This window comes from Phyllobates terribilis, unplaced genomic scaffold (assembly GCF_046119375.1).
Source record: "Phyllobates terribilis strain yellow unplaced genomic scaffold, ASM4611937v1 Scaffold_1__5_contigs__length_1240528914, whole genome shotgun sequence".
NCBI classification, from domain to species: Eukaryota; Metazoa; Chordata; class Amphibia; order Anura; family Dendrobatidae; genus Phyllobates; species Phyllobates terribilis.
Window position 1 is genome coordinate 1155479794 of NW_027362761.1, and position 14715 is coordinate 1155494508.

Here is a 14715-nt window from a genome sequence, read left to right on the forward strand (position 1 = left end):
GGTCAACCTAGATTTTTCCAGATTTAGAAACCAATGGGAACATGGTAATATGCGTCTTTAAGATCCAGGACTACCATATAACAGTGGGCAAAAAGTAATTTTATTATCGTTTTTAATGACTCCATTTTAAAGGTATCTATTTTAAGAAAGCTATTTAAGGATCTTAAATTTATGATTGCTCTGAAGCACCCATCTGGTTTGGGGAGCAGGAAGAGCGGGGAGTAGAATCCGTCTCCCTCTTCTGTTTTCGGAACCTCAATCAGGACGTTTTTCTTTATTAGGTCTTGAATCTCCGATACGAGGGCAGTCTGCCGCTCTGGGGAGGAACTAGAGGGAATAATCACAAATCTTCTGTAAGGAATGGCTTGAAATTGAAATTTAAGACCAAATCTAATTAGGCTCAAAATTCAATTGCTATGTGAAATGCGTTCCCAAGCCGGGAAAAACAATGACAATCTCCCATCCACCTGGGCTGATTGTGATTCCCCTGGCTTCTGCTTATCTTTGGAAGAAGAATCAAAGAGTAGGCCTCTACCTTTATGACCTCTTTCTTCTAATTTCTCCTGTTCTCTAAAAAATCTTCTTCGGACAAACTTCTTTTTCCGAAATGATTTCTTAAAAGAGGGTAGAGATACAGACGGAAACCCCTTCTTAGGATCTCCCGCTTTTTCCAGAAGTTCGTCCATGGTTTGGCCGAAAAGATATTCCCCCTCACAAGGAATTGTACAAAGTCTAGACTTCGTTTGTACATCTCCAGGCCAGCATTTAAGCCATACGGCTCTCCGAGCAGCATTTGATAAAGCTGATTATTTCGCTGCCAGTCTAAATGAGTCCGCAGACGCGTCAGCAAGAAAGGCCGCTGTGCCCTGGACTAGGGGGAGGGAAGAAATAATCTCCTTCCTGGAGACACCCTCCTTCAGTTGGTTGTCTAGCTGTTCCAGCCAGATCATCAGGGCTCTGGATGTGCAGGTGGCTGCCACTGCTGGCTTCAGGGCTCCTGCAGCTGTCTCCCATGCACCCTTCAAAAAGGTATCTGCTCGTCTGTCCAGGGGGTCTCTTAATGCTCCCATGTCGTCGAAGGGGAGAGAAGACTTTTTTGATGCCTTAGCAATGGCAACATCTAGCTTTGGTACCTTTGACCAAGAGGAACTAGCGGCATCATCAAACGGATACCTCCTTTTGAAGGAGGGAGGGATGCTGCCCTTCCTGTCTGGCTTTTGCTACGCTCCATCAATGAGATCTTTAATTTTAGTATTCATGGGAAAGCATCTCTTCTTTTTCTGACCTAATCCCCCAAACATTACATCCTCCAAAGATGTTTCTGGTCTAGTGTCCACAATGCCCATAGTAGTTCGGACAGCTTTCACCAAGGCATCAACCTCCTGCAGAAGAAAACATTGGCTATCAGATTCGCTATTAGAGGAAGAGAGGGAAGAGGAAGAAATGTCTGAGATATCAGAGTCTGAGCCTGGCTGAGGGTCCTGAGGAGAATGCCTGGGCTCAGAATTCCCTTGCAAAGCTTTGCCTATTTCTTCTTTAATTAAAGCTTTTAGACCTAAGGAAAACCCCGGGGTTTCTTCCATCATCACCTTGTCAATACAAGGTTGGCACAATTTCTTAATATATGCATCAGGGAGCGGGTTGCTGCATAGGGCACATTCCTTATGTTTTGATTTAAATGAACATTTCTTGCTCTGAAAAAATTATAGACAGAGAAGTAGAAGAAGAATTAGTAAAACTTTCACGAAGATTCCACTTACCCCCTGGAATATGTGGTACTGTAGAAGCAGAGGAATCCTTCTTAACCGGCGGAGGATCACGCCGAACAATAGGACCTTCCTTCCTGCTTTTTGCGGTGAATTTCCTAATCGAACGATTGGACCCAGACCGGGAACGACGTTGCACCGCCTGTTGTGAGGGCTCCCCAGAGGGCTGCTCCTGCAGCAGCTGTTCTTGCTGAGGTGATGGCTGCTTTTGTGAATCTCCCATGTTGAAAAAACAAATGGGCTGGGAAGCACCTCTGTATGCTGCCAGGTCCTTTTTATACTGGCCATACCTAGTACCTGTGTGGTGGGTCCCCGGAAGAAACCCCCCCCCAGGTGGGCTAATCACTGCCTCCCAGCAGCACTGGCGGGACACCCCTCGTCAGCGGTGAACAGGCTCCCGCTCCAGCCTCCTCACTCGCTCGCATGCAGTCCCATACTTCCTGGTCTCGCGCGCGAACCACGCCAACTTCCGCGGCCCTGTGACGTATTTCCGGTGCACCAGAGGCTTCCGCCGGAAGTGGGCGTGGTAAGCGCGCGAGACCAGGAAGTATGGGACCGCATGCAAGCGAGTGAGGACACAGGAGCGGGAGCCTGTTCACCGCTGACGAGGGGCGTCCCGCTAGTGCTGCTGGGAGGCAGTGATTAGCCCACCTGGGGGGGGGGGGTTTCTCCTGCATAGTGTAGAGGGGGAGGGTTGCCCGCATGCAGACCCACACATAGCGGACCATCCACCGCAGCAAGAGGGGATGTCACGCTCACCGCAACGCACACGGAGGTGCCCCAATGAGCCCTGCCGTGGCGTCTCCAGAAGTTCAGAACCGACTAGGGCAGGAACTTTACCGCCCCAGCCCTGTCTATTCCATCTGGGGCAAGAGACCTTTTATTCTTCTGCAGGTAAGCCTGATAGGTCTCCCATCAAGGACAGGAAACCTAAACTGAGGCGGGAGAGAGGTGCCGCCCTTTTTAACCTGTAGGTTTCCTGTCCTTGATGGGCGGATCCTCTCTCTCGTGGTGCTGTCATGGGAGTACGAATAAACACCCAGGTGTCTGCCATCCTGCCCAAGAAGCGGCACATCATCTATTGCCGGCACATGTACAATCTGGACCTTGCTGATGGCTTCCTGTAAAGGGAACTCGTCACCACGTTCTCCCCAATATAAACTATAGCCACCCCTTTACATCTTATTTTACAGTATTCTACTAAGCTGTATGTAAGTCTCCAATCCCCTCTGCAGAGCACGAAAAAGATCTTTTATTATACCCCTATATGGTCCAGTCCAATGGGTCACCAATCGCAGTCCTCCTGCCTGGCATCATATGGATGACGTGTCCTACGTCATCCATAGTATCCCCCCCAATCGTGCTCCTGTGCATTCATAATTCGTTCTGCCCTCAACAAGCACTGTAGTGAGCATGCGCCGACTACTTCCGGGTCATCGGCGCTCTTTGGCCTCTCCTGGCGCATGCACACTACAGTCCTTTGCTCTGCCTTCGGCGGGGCAGAGAGAAGAGCTCATGCACAGGAGCTCGATGGAGGACACTGTATGGATGACGTAGGATGTCTCATCTGTATGTAGTAGGGAAGTAGGATAGCGATTGGGGGAGAGACAAGGTGCCGAAGCAAGACCAGCGACACCTATCGGACCTGACGGCACTGTATATTATTATTATTATTATTATTATTATTATTATTATTAACCATCTTCAGCTCGATCTCGAGCCATGGTGACTTGATGGATGAAGGATGTAGGAAGATCTTGGGCAAGCCTAGATTGGTGGACCTAAGTCTTCTCCACCGTTATCTTGATAGTAAAAAGCCATCAGGTTGCTGGTCTTCATCTTAACCTTGTTACTTCTATTCTTCCGACCATGATGTCCTTCTCCAGTGAATGCTCTCTTCGTATTAATGTGTCCAAAGTAGGTAAGTCGTAGCTTTGTGACCCTTGCTTCCAGTGACGTGTCTGGCTTAAATTAGTTCCAAAATTGACTATAAAATGTATTTTTTGTGCTATGTAAAGCGTGCGTGGGACTTCTCTACCGCTTACAAGAATGCAGTAGAAGAGGCATTAAAGGTGGTAGCCAAAGTTAATATTGGGAAAACCTGGTGACATTTTATCTACATATTGAAATCAAATGCAATGGTTTCCAAAAACTCAAATAAAAAAAAAAAAAAAAAAATGATAAAAAAAAATCTAAGAGCTGAGAAATGCACATGTAATGCAATGAGAAACATAGGGAGTATGTGTCCGCCTCCCTCGGCTCTGGTTCTGCCTGATTTATTGTACCTCCATGTTAACGTCTACAGGTAAACACTCGGAGGAGAGCGGCCGGCGAATGATTAAGAGCTGCATTAACCTTGAGAGAAGGAAGGAAGGCCGCTCCAAAAAGAAAGGATTCTCTATACTTCAAAAAGGATGTTTTCTACTTTCTTCTACTTGCAGCCCGAGCTTTACAGTTCTCACTAACGTCAGCCTGGTTTAGTCGGTGGCACGTTGCCCGCTCTCTGCCATATGTTTATTTTGTAAACTGCGTTCTAGCTCGGCTTCTAGGAAATGCTAGAACATAAATCGCTAAATGACCAGATCCACCCCTACGGAGGGAGACCTCATTATTGGGGCGTTCCATTGTCCTGCTCCCCATGTGAATCACATTTTCCAGACAAAACCTTGTCCTGAATATAATATTTTGTAATAAACGATATAGCGTTGTAGGGTCTGGTATAGTCGGTTCTATTTCTTTGTTTGTGGGTGCTCCTCAAATCTGTCTAAGCGCTCGGTGCACCCTTGGTGTGGCCAAACATTTAACTACACCTTCCCACCTAGATAGAGAGAAAACAAGGTGGGAACTGTTTGGTCACACTAAGGGTGCACCGAGTGCGTGTGCTTGGTTTGAACAGCCATTGTGTGCTGACAGACTCCCTTTAATCACTATTGGAGGATAAATATATAAATAACTTTCCTTCCCCTGTGGCTTCTTTTCTAGCTTTGGTTTTTTGGGTGTTTTTAATACAACCATAGGCCCATTTTCAAATGGAGTAAAAGTAGAGGACAACCCCTTTAAAGCGTAGCCATACAAGATAGAGACATTTCAAAGATGATGGGGGCTACGGCCCACATTCACATTAAGTGTGTGGACACTTAGAGCCGAGAGGTTACCTCCAATGAATGTCAGTAGAATGATCAGATTTTAGTCCAGTACACACCCGGGAGCTGCCATCAATCAAAGATTGACTGGGGCTATTTGCATACACCGGACTCCTTTAGGACACATTTAAGAGTCCTAAGCCCTGCAGGACCAGGACAGATTGTAGGATTACAACAAGTGATTGCTATCGAGTACTCAGACAAAAATGACACCTTCAGAAACAGCATCTTTGCTCCTATGTAACAGTAACATTTTAGGCTGTTATTACTGCTACATCCCCTTAAAGGCTGAGAAATATAATTGCAAAAGTCTGACAAAATGCCAACGAGAAATACACTAAAAGACAAAACCAACGCATCTATACGGTTTTTAGTGGTCGCCATTAGCAGTTATTCTTGCAACATCAGTCATTTTTTCTCGTCCGAGTATCAGTGTTTTTTGATTAAAGTGTGATCAATGCTGTTTTTATTATCAGAGTTTCTTTGTTTTGGAATTTATTTATTTTTTTATTTTAAAAAAACGAGAGGTTTCTCCAGCTTTTCCGTAAAAATCGGATGGCATCTGAGCGCCGTCTGATTTTTTTCACTGACCCATAGGCTTGAATTGGAAATCTTTTTTTTTTTAGATCAACATCGTACGAATCTCCACTCGGTCCAAGGGAAACAAAAACAAAAATAACAAAATCGGACATATGAGCTACCCCATAGACTGAATGCTGAGTGCTATCTGTGAAAAACACAGATGGCACTCGTACAAGAAAAATTGAAGTGTGAATGAGCCCTTACTGTGTGCGGTCTGCGTGGCCTCCGACCATTCTGGCAATAACATGGTTAACTAGCCTCAGCAATCCCCTCTTTTTTTCCATGCAATGTGCTGCAACAAGCAACTAAATGGATCCTTTTGCACCATGGACTGAAACATCTTGAATGCTCAAACTGTATTTTTATGAGCGTCCTGGGACACTAAATTTTAGTGGTCTATTAAATGCCAGCAATTTCATGCTGCCTTGCATAAAACAGCATTCACGTATTAGGACTCGGTGGTTACATAGCGAGATTATAACTTCTTTTTTTTTTCTTTTTTTTTTAACACGTATAAGATTAGTCATTTCCATTAATAACATTATGCTTTGTTTCTCAGAAATACCGTAGTTTGCAATAAAAAAAAAAACAAAAAAAACATGTAGGTATTATTTTAAGAGAAAACGGGGTATTGTGCAGAGCGCCCAATAAACTGCTCGTGCCGAAGGTTATCCCAATAATACAGTCAGCGACGCCCCAACATCTTCCTGCTACGCAATGTGGGGAGATGAAGAAATCAGGTACTTGCTCTTATTAAAGGGATTCTCAAGCTACGAGACAGTCAGGAATAAGAGGGTCTGGACCTCAAAAAAGGTCTTACCTGGCAGCGTTATTCTTTTTAGAAAGAAATCCAGCCCCACTGTTTGCTTGTACTGCTTTCCAAATGACTCCTGGGCAAAACGCATGGCCAACGATGTCTGAAAGGAAATGGTTAATGCATGGCATTAATAATAATAGCAGTGATAATAGTTGTATTAATATTAACAGTAATAAAATCAGTAGTTTCAATAGTAAAAGTAGCAGTAATTATAGTAATAGTAAGATCACTCCTAGATGAAGCCAAGGGCGAAACGTACGTCGGAGTCCTGGGGTCTTTATTTATGTGCTGCTCTTCTCTTTTTATGATCTGTTTCCTAAAGAATATGTGCAGTTTATCCATCTTATAATTAATTACTTAATGGTCTATTGGATATATATCGGCTATATCTTACTTTACATATTAATATTCTACCGAGAACAAAACAGTATTTTTCATTAACCTCTTGATACGTTTGCCCTATTTCTGTGTGTATTACAATTTTAATGTTTTGTAACTTTAAGTATTAATAACATTTTACTTTTTTTTTTATGATGATGATATATTCCCGCATCGGGGTTATTCACTCTTTTGGTGTAGCCTATTAAGATTTCCACGTCAATATACCTACTCAGATATAGTGATGGATACATTTATTTATTTTGTTGTGTATTTTTATAGTAAAAGCAGCAATCATAGTAACAATATTAATAACAGTAATCACAGTAGTAATGGAATAATAGCAGCAGTAATCATAATAATATTATTATTATTATGATGATGATTACTGCTGCTATTATTCTATTACTACTGTGATTACTATTACTGCTATTATTTACTACTATTATTATTAATGCTATTTCACTACTATTATTATTACTAGTAATGCTGCTATTATTTCATTATTATTATTATTAATAATAATAGTAATGAAATAATAGAAGCATTACTAGTAATAATAGTAATGAAATAGCAGCAATAATAATAATAGTAGTAATTATAGTAAATAATAGCAGCAGTAATAGTAATAATAGTCATCACAGTAGTAATGTCAGTAGTATTAGCAGTAATAAAACTATTAGTAAGTAATAACTAACTAACAGTAATACGAGTAGTAATAAAAAGCCAATATATACACCATGGCAGTAGCAGTCATAGTTGTAGCTGCATTAGTAATAGTAGTAATAACAGTAGTATTATTGATAGTAACAGTAGTAACAGTAAAAGTAGTAGGAAAAGATATTAAGGGCTTTTCCACTGTATAGTTTTATGTCCCCAGATGCTCTTATACCTCTAAACAGCAGGTTTTCACTTCTCTCCGTTCTGTTTATTGGCCGCAGCGGTGCCATCACAACTTCACCACTGCAGCCAATCACGGAGTTCAGCAGCTCATGCTGTCTGCATAGGGAAGAAATCAGGGCGTGTGAGCAACTGCTATTTGTTGTTTTAGAGGCATTTTAGAATTTGGGCATATATAACACTTGCTAGTGGAAAACCCCTTTAAATAGTACCAGTGAGAATAGTAAAAGTATTATTATATTAAAAATCCTAATTTGTCACCTCCCATCAAGTCCAGCGTTTTATGGCCAGTCTTCATCAAAAGTCAGCTGGAGCATGATGCACCAAAGTCACGCTTCTTAATGAATTCGGTGCATGTTTCAGGCCAGAGTCAGTACAGAGTCAATGGTGGACTGGAGCATATTTCTGCTATAAATGTACTCTGTGTGTATCCAGGATAGTGCTGTCGTCATTTGCTTTCATGTATCAGCACAGCTCTAATGCTGTACTTGAATACTGAACTTTCCTCCTCATCTGTAACTGGTTTCCTCTGCCCTCCCCAAGCCTATAGCTGCTGTGTCCTCTCTCCATACTGTGGAAAGCTGTGCAAAACTCACTCCATGCTGCTATATCTAAGGGTTCACTCAAACATCCTTTCTCACATTTCAGTTCTATCCATATTTTTCTCGGATAATACACGCACTCATTAGTCGGTTCACATATCCGTCTCTTTCTTGTGGAAGACTAAGTGCGCAAAAAAGCCAGGGATGTGTCTGTGTTTTATTTTTAATCAAGTCACAGGTTTGTTTTCTCATTTGTTAACTAGAAGTCTGAGAAACCTTCATCAGGTTTGGTTGCATACTAGAAAAAAATGACTGTTGGGCCTAAAAGATCCGCTCACACGTCTGTTTGTAGGTATAGTGGCCATTTTTTCATGGCCTGAACAACGAGACATACTGACAAAACAATTGTTCCAGCACACCGGAAAGATATGATCCAATTGTGACTTCCAAAAACAAAACAGTGACGTGTGAATTGAGCAGACCACAGAGTAGAGATAGGAGACAGCAGCGACAGACGGCAGGACTGAGCAGGAGCTCTGAAGGATTTTTAGCATTTTGGCAGATCACACAGCCTTTAAGGGGATGTAGCAGTAATAATAGTAGCATTAGGAAAGAGTCACTCAGACGAGGATCGCAACGCAATGCTCAGACTGGTCGTTGGCTCTCCCGACCTGAACGAGACAGCTGCGTAGAAATACCATATTTTTCGGACTATAAGATGCACTTTTTTCCTCCAAAATTTTGGAGGAAAATGGGGGGTGCGTCTTATAGTCCGAATGTTAGGGGGGGGGGGGGGGGGTATATATACAGTACAAACCAAAAGTTTGGACACACCTTCTCATTTAAAGATTTTTCTGTATTTTCATGACTATGAAAATTGTACATTCACACTGAAGACATCAAAACTATGAATTAACACACGTGGAATTATATACTTAACAAAAAAGTGTGAAACAACTGAAAATATGTCTTATATTCTAGGTTCTTCAAAGTAGCCACCTTTTGCTTTGATGACTGCTTTGCACACTCTTGACATTCTCTTGATGAGCTTCAAGAGGTAGTCACCGGAAATGGTCTTCCAACAATCTTGAAGGAGTTCCCAGAGATGCTTAGCACTTGTTGGCCCTTTTGCCTTCACTCTGCGGTCCAGCTCACCCCAAACCATCTCGATTGGGTTCAGATCTGGTGACTGTGGAGGCCAGGTCATCTGGCATATCACCCCATCACCCTCCTTCTTGGTCAAATAGCCCTTACACAGCCTGGATGTGTGTTTGGGGTCATTGTCCTGTTGAAAAATAAATGATGGTCCAACTAAACGCAAACCGGATGGAATAGCATGCCGCTGCAAGATGCTGTGGTAGCCATGCTGGTTCAGTATGCCTTCAATTTTGAATAAATCCCCAACAGTGTCACCAGCAAAGCACCCCCACACCATCACACCTCCTCCTCCATGCTTCACGGTGGGAACCAGGCATGTAGAGTCCATCCGTTCACCTTTTCTGCGTCGCACAAAGACACTGTGGTTGGAACCAAAGATCTCAAATTTGGACTCATCAGATCAAAGCACAGATTTCCACTGGTCTAATGTCCATTCCTTGTGTTCTTTAGCCCAAACAAGTCTCTTCTGCTTGTTGCCTGTCCTTAGCAGCTATTTTATCATGAAGGCCTGCTGCCCAAAGTCTCATCTTAACAGTTGTTGTAGAGATGTGTCTGCTGCTAGAACTCTGTGTGGCATTGACCTGGTCTCTAATCTGAGCTGCTGTTAACCTGCGATTTCTCAGGCTGGTGACTCGGCTAAACTTATCCTCAGAAGCAGAGGTGACTCTTGGTCTTCCTTTCCTGGGGCGGTCCTCATGTGAGCCAGTTTCTTTGTAGAGCTTGATGGTTTTTGCAACTGCACTTGGGGACACTTTCAAAGTTTGCCCAACTTTTCGGACTGACTGACCTTCATTTCTTAAAGTAATGATGGACACTCATTTTTCTTTACTTAGAATTTGTATTCTGTCAAGAAAAAAGCAGCTAACAGTCTATTCAGCAGGACTATCAGCTGTGTGTCCACCTGACTTCTGCACAACACAACTGATGGTCCCAACCCCATTTATAAGGCAGGAAATCCCACTTATTAAACCTGACAAGGCACACCTGTGAAGTGAAAACCATTTCCGGTGACTACCTCTTAAAGCTCATCAAGAGAATGCCAACAATGTGCAAAGCAGTCATCAAAGCAAAAGGTGGCTACTTTGAAGAACCTAGAATATAAGACATATTTTCAGTTGTTTCACACTTTTTTTGTTAAGTACAGCTTTCATAGTCATGAAAATACAGAAAAATCTTTAAATGAGGTGTGTCCAAACTTTTGGTCTGTACTGTATGTGGGGTGTGGGGGGAGCGGTAGCGGTGGAGGAGCGGGGCACAGGAGGCAGCAGCCGCCTGCTGCAGCCTACACTGTCCGCGCTGCTAAAGAAAATGAATATTCATGCTCCTTAATAGCAGCTCCTGCTGCTGCTGGAATCGCCTGTGCCCGCTGTTAAAGGGTATGAATATTCAACCTCTCTCCACGCCCATGGGCATGGGGAGGGGTGAATATTCATGCCCTTTAATAAGCGGGCACACGCGAACGCCCGGCAGCAGCAGGAGCCGCGCTGCGGCTACACTGTGTGCCGGCTATTAAGCAGCATGAAGTCACTGCTCCCCACGCACACAGTCCCGCCGTGGGGAACAGTGACTTCCGGCAGCTGATCTCTCCATGTGAACCGCGCATGGCAGTGACGTTATGCGCGGCTCACATATAGAGATCAGTGCGGGCAGACAGGACGCAGCGCTGGAGGAGAGAGAAGAAAGGTGAGTAGGAGTATTTTATCTTTTTTATGTGCAGCCTGATGGGGATTAGGGGGACCATGAATACTAGGATAAGGATGAGGGGGCCATACATACCAGGGTAACGCTGAGGAAGCCATACATACCAGGATAAAGATGAGGGGACCATACATAACAAGATAACTCTGAGGGAGCCATACATACCAGGATAGGGATGAGGGGTGCCATGCATACCAGGACGGGGATGAGGGGTGCCATGCATACCAGGACGGGGATGAGGGGTGCCATGCATACCAGGACGGGGATGAGGGGTGCCATGCATACCAGGACGGGGATGAGGGGTGCCATGCATACCAGGACGGGGATGAGGGGTGCCATGCATACCAGGACGGGGATGAGGGGTGCCATGCATACCAGGACGGGGATGAGGGGTGCCATGCATACCAGGACGGGGATGAGGGGTGCCATGCATACCAGGACGGGGATGAGGGGTGCCATGCATACCAGGACGGGGATGAGGGGTGCCATGCATACCAGGACGGGGATGAGGGGTGCCATGCATACCAGGACGGGGATGAGGGGTGCCATGCATACCAGGAAGGGGATGAGGGGTGCCATGCATACCAGGACAGGGATGAGGGGTGCCATGCATACCAGGACAGGGATGAGGGGTGCCATGCATACCAGGATGGAGGGGTTCCATGTATACCAGGATGGAGGGATGCCAGGCATACCAGGATGGGGATGGGGACCACGTATAAAAGGAAGAGGGGGGGGGGCATATATACCAGGATAGGGGTTATTGTCAGAATAGGGGGATATTACCCCTATACCATTGTCCGCAGAAGACCCCCTCCCCCTTAAAAGTGCATCATGAATACATTTTTTGCTTAAATTTGTTTGTTTTTGTTTTTTTATTTTCCTCCTCTAAAACCTAGGTGCGTCTTATGGTCCGGTGCGTCTTATAGTCTGAAAAATACAGTACATCCTGTCACACTCAGGTTGGGAGAGCCGACGACGAGTTCAAAGTTCTACTGCCATCTGGTGGCAGATCCTAACTGTAAGGGAGGAGCCAGATGGCCGTAGAACTCGGATGAGGATCGCAACACAATGCTTGGACTGGCCGTTTGTTCTCCCAACCCGAGCGTGACAGCATGTATTTCTATGCAGCTGTCGTGCTCTGATTGGGAGAGCCAACGACCAGTCCAAACATTGCGATCCTCGTCTGAATTCTACACCAGTCTGACTCCTCCCCTACAGTTAGGATCTACCTACCACTAGACAGCTGTAGAACTCGGACGAGGATCACAATGCTTGGATTGGCAGTCGGCTCTCCCAACCCAAGCGTGATAGCATATATTTCTATGCAGCTGTCGCGGTCGGATCAGGAGAGCCGACAGCCAGTCCAAGCATTGAGTTGCAATCCTCGTCCGAGTTCTACAGCCGTCTGGCTCCTCCCTTACAGTTAGGATCTGCCACCAGATGGCAGTAGAACTTGGACTGGCCATCGGCTCTCCCAACCTCCCAATAGCATCTCTTTCTATGCAGCTGTCGTGGTCGGATCAGGAGAGCCAATGGCCAGTCTTGCGTTGTGATCCTTGTCCGAGTTCTACAGCCGTCTGACTCCTCACCCATTACAGTTAGGATCAGCCACAAGTGTTTGTGCTGAACAGTAAGCAAGAGCTAGACATTAAAACTTCAAGGTAAACCTTCAGCTGTCCATCAGCCATTGCTCTGTAGCATTAGGTCAGTGCGCAGCGGCAGGGCAGAGGCAATGATGGGAACCATTCTCCAGAAAGCAGCACTGGTATTGCTTATGTATACAATGACTATAATTAAAACCAAATGTAATGAAACATCAACTTTCCAACAAACTCTCTGAATATTTCCGTTTTCATAGCTGCACAGATTGTTGGCAAATCCTTCTTAGATGCTCACGGTCATTTTTTGCTTCAGATAAGCCTAACAAATATGCAAAATATTATTTGCCAGAAATCAAATTTTTAGCTTGAAGAATAAAACCAAGTGTTGTCTACAAGGAGTTTTCCCTTCTGTGAAATTTGCCATTCACTGTTGTCAAGCGCAATCCATACTCAGCAGAGGAGAGCTGAAAGGAATTGGGGTCTTTGTCTCTCTGCCCCTGCTCGTCTATCTGTCAAACTGCATACAGGCAATAAAATAGGTGGGTTTTCAGTTCAAAGAAAGCAATTCAATGACAAGAGTAATGCATGCTGGGAGATAATGGAAGGAAGGTCCATCACCTATAGTGCTGGCAGAATACTAATGAAAATAAACTATCCACTCAATTAAAAATGTATGGCAAGTTATAAAGAATGGGAATCAGGACAGTTCTTGGACATATTTACCTGGTATATGCCCCTAAAGCAGTTTTGTTAGGGAAGAGGGCAGCAAGACCATGCTTTTATACAGGTTTTATGTGTAAAGATAGATATGCTCTATGGAATAAACAGTGGCTGTCATAGGATTGCAATGTGCACTTCAATGTACTTAATAGAACTGCCAACAATCACCAGACTTTGGATGTCATCATCTAGCCTTAAAGGGATTATCCAGGACTTTTTTTTTTTTTTTTTACAAAAACACGTGCCTAAGAACTAACACGTTGTTGCCATATATACAGGGTTCTTTGGTTCCTGTTCAGCGATTGGTGAGGAACCAATATAGGGACGGTAGGGGAGACAGGGTGATATTAGATCAGGCTAGGGGTCTCCTCTTCCCCTTTCCCTAGTGTCTGGGCTCCCTTGACCTCATCCCTTCGTGTTGCACTTTTGTCTTCTCATCTGTCACGCACAGTGTAGGAAAGACAATGTTTGTACAGATAAAGTCTTTAATGTCTTATTATATAGTGAGCCAACTCCTGTGGGCTGCAGGATGCTGTCAGGGACAATAAACATGGCCCCATCATACAATCTAATAATAAAGAAGTGTCCATTTCAAAAACCACAAGAACGAGTTACAGATCTTCCAGGTAAGTAATAGGGATGAACCTAAACCCTTGCTTTAATCCGATTGCCCCGAGCTTACAGGTAGACCTTGAATCCACTGTATTTAGTGTTCGAGCACTTGTGTGTGCTATAGGGACATTATACTGGACACGTCACGTTCTGGAAACCTCTGCGTCGCCACCTTCCAACACAGCATTTTGCCTATAAATTACACAAATAAGATCATCTGCTATTCTACATAGTTTGGGACATTTCTCAGCACGTTTTGGTTCATTTTTTTTTATTAGCTTATGTGTTTTAGTATCTGCCTTTTTAAGATGCATTTTATTGCTTTTATACTATCAAAGACAAATGTTTCATGGAGTCATGATGAATCCAAGATTCTAAAATCTTGCACCAAAAATCACAAAACACATTAAAAACAGTCGAAAAATTAAGAAAAAAAAAAAACAGTAAAAAGTCTATGAGAGAAAAATTGATTCTGAAAAATAAAAATCCGCAAAACACAAAAGAAAAGAAAAAAAGGCAACAAAACAAAAGAATATACACTGCTCAAAAAAATAAAGGGAACACTCACATAACAACTCCTAGATCTGAATGAATGAAATATTCTCATTGAATACTTTGTTCTGTACAAAGGTGAATGTGCTGACAACAAAATCACACAAAAATCATCAATGGAAATCAAATTTATTAACCAATGGAGGCCTGGATTTGGAGTCACCCCCAAAATTAAAGTGGAAAAACACACTACAGGCTGATCCAACTTTGATGTAATGTCCTTAAAACAAGTCAAAATGAGGC

At 43.8% G+C, this 14715-nt stretch overlaps 1 protein-coding gene across 2 annotated transcripts in view; it reads right to left on the reverse strand.

The window, feature by feature from the left end:
- Positions 1–14715, reverse strand: part of RAB28 (RAB28, member RAS oncogene family) — a 158385-nt gene that overhangs the window by 129402 nt on the left and 14268 nt on the right. For both annotated transcript variants that reach the window (XM_073648580.1, XM_073648588.1), the window contains exon 2: positions 6312–6408. In XM_073648580.1, the coding sequence (XP_073504681.1) occupies positions 6312–6408 (97 nt within the window). The remainder of the gene's footprint in view (positions 1–6311; positions 6409–14715) is intronic.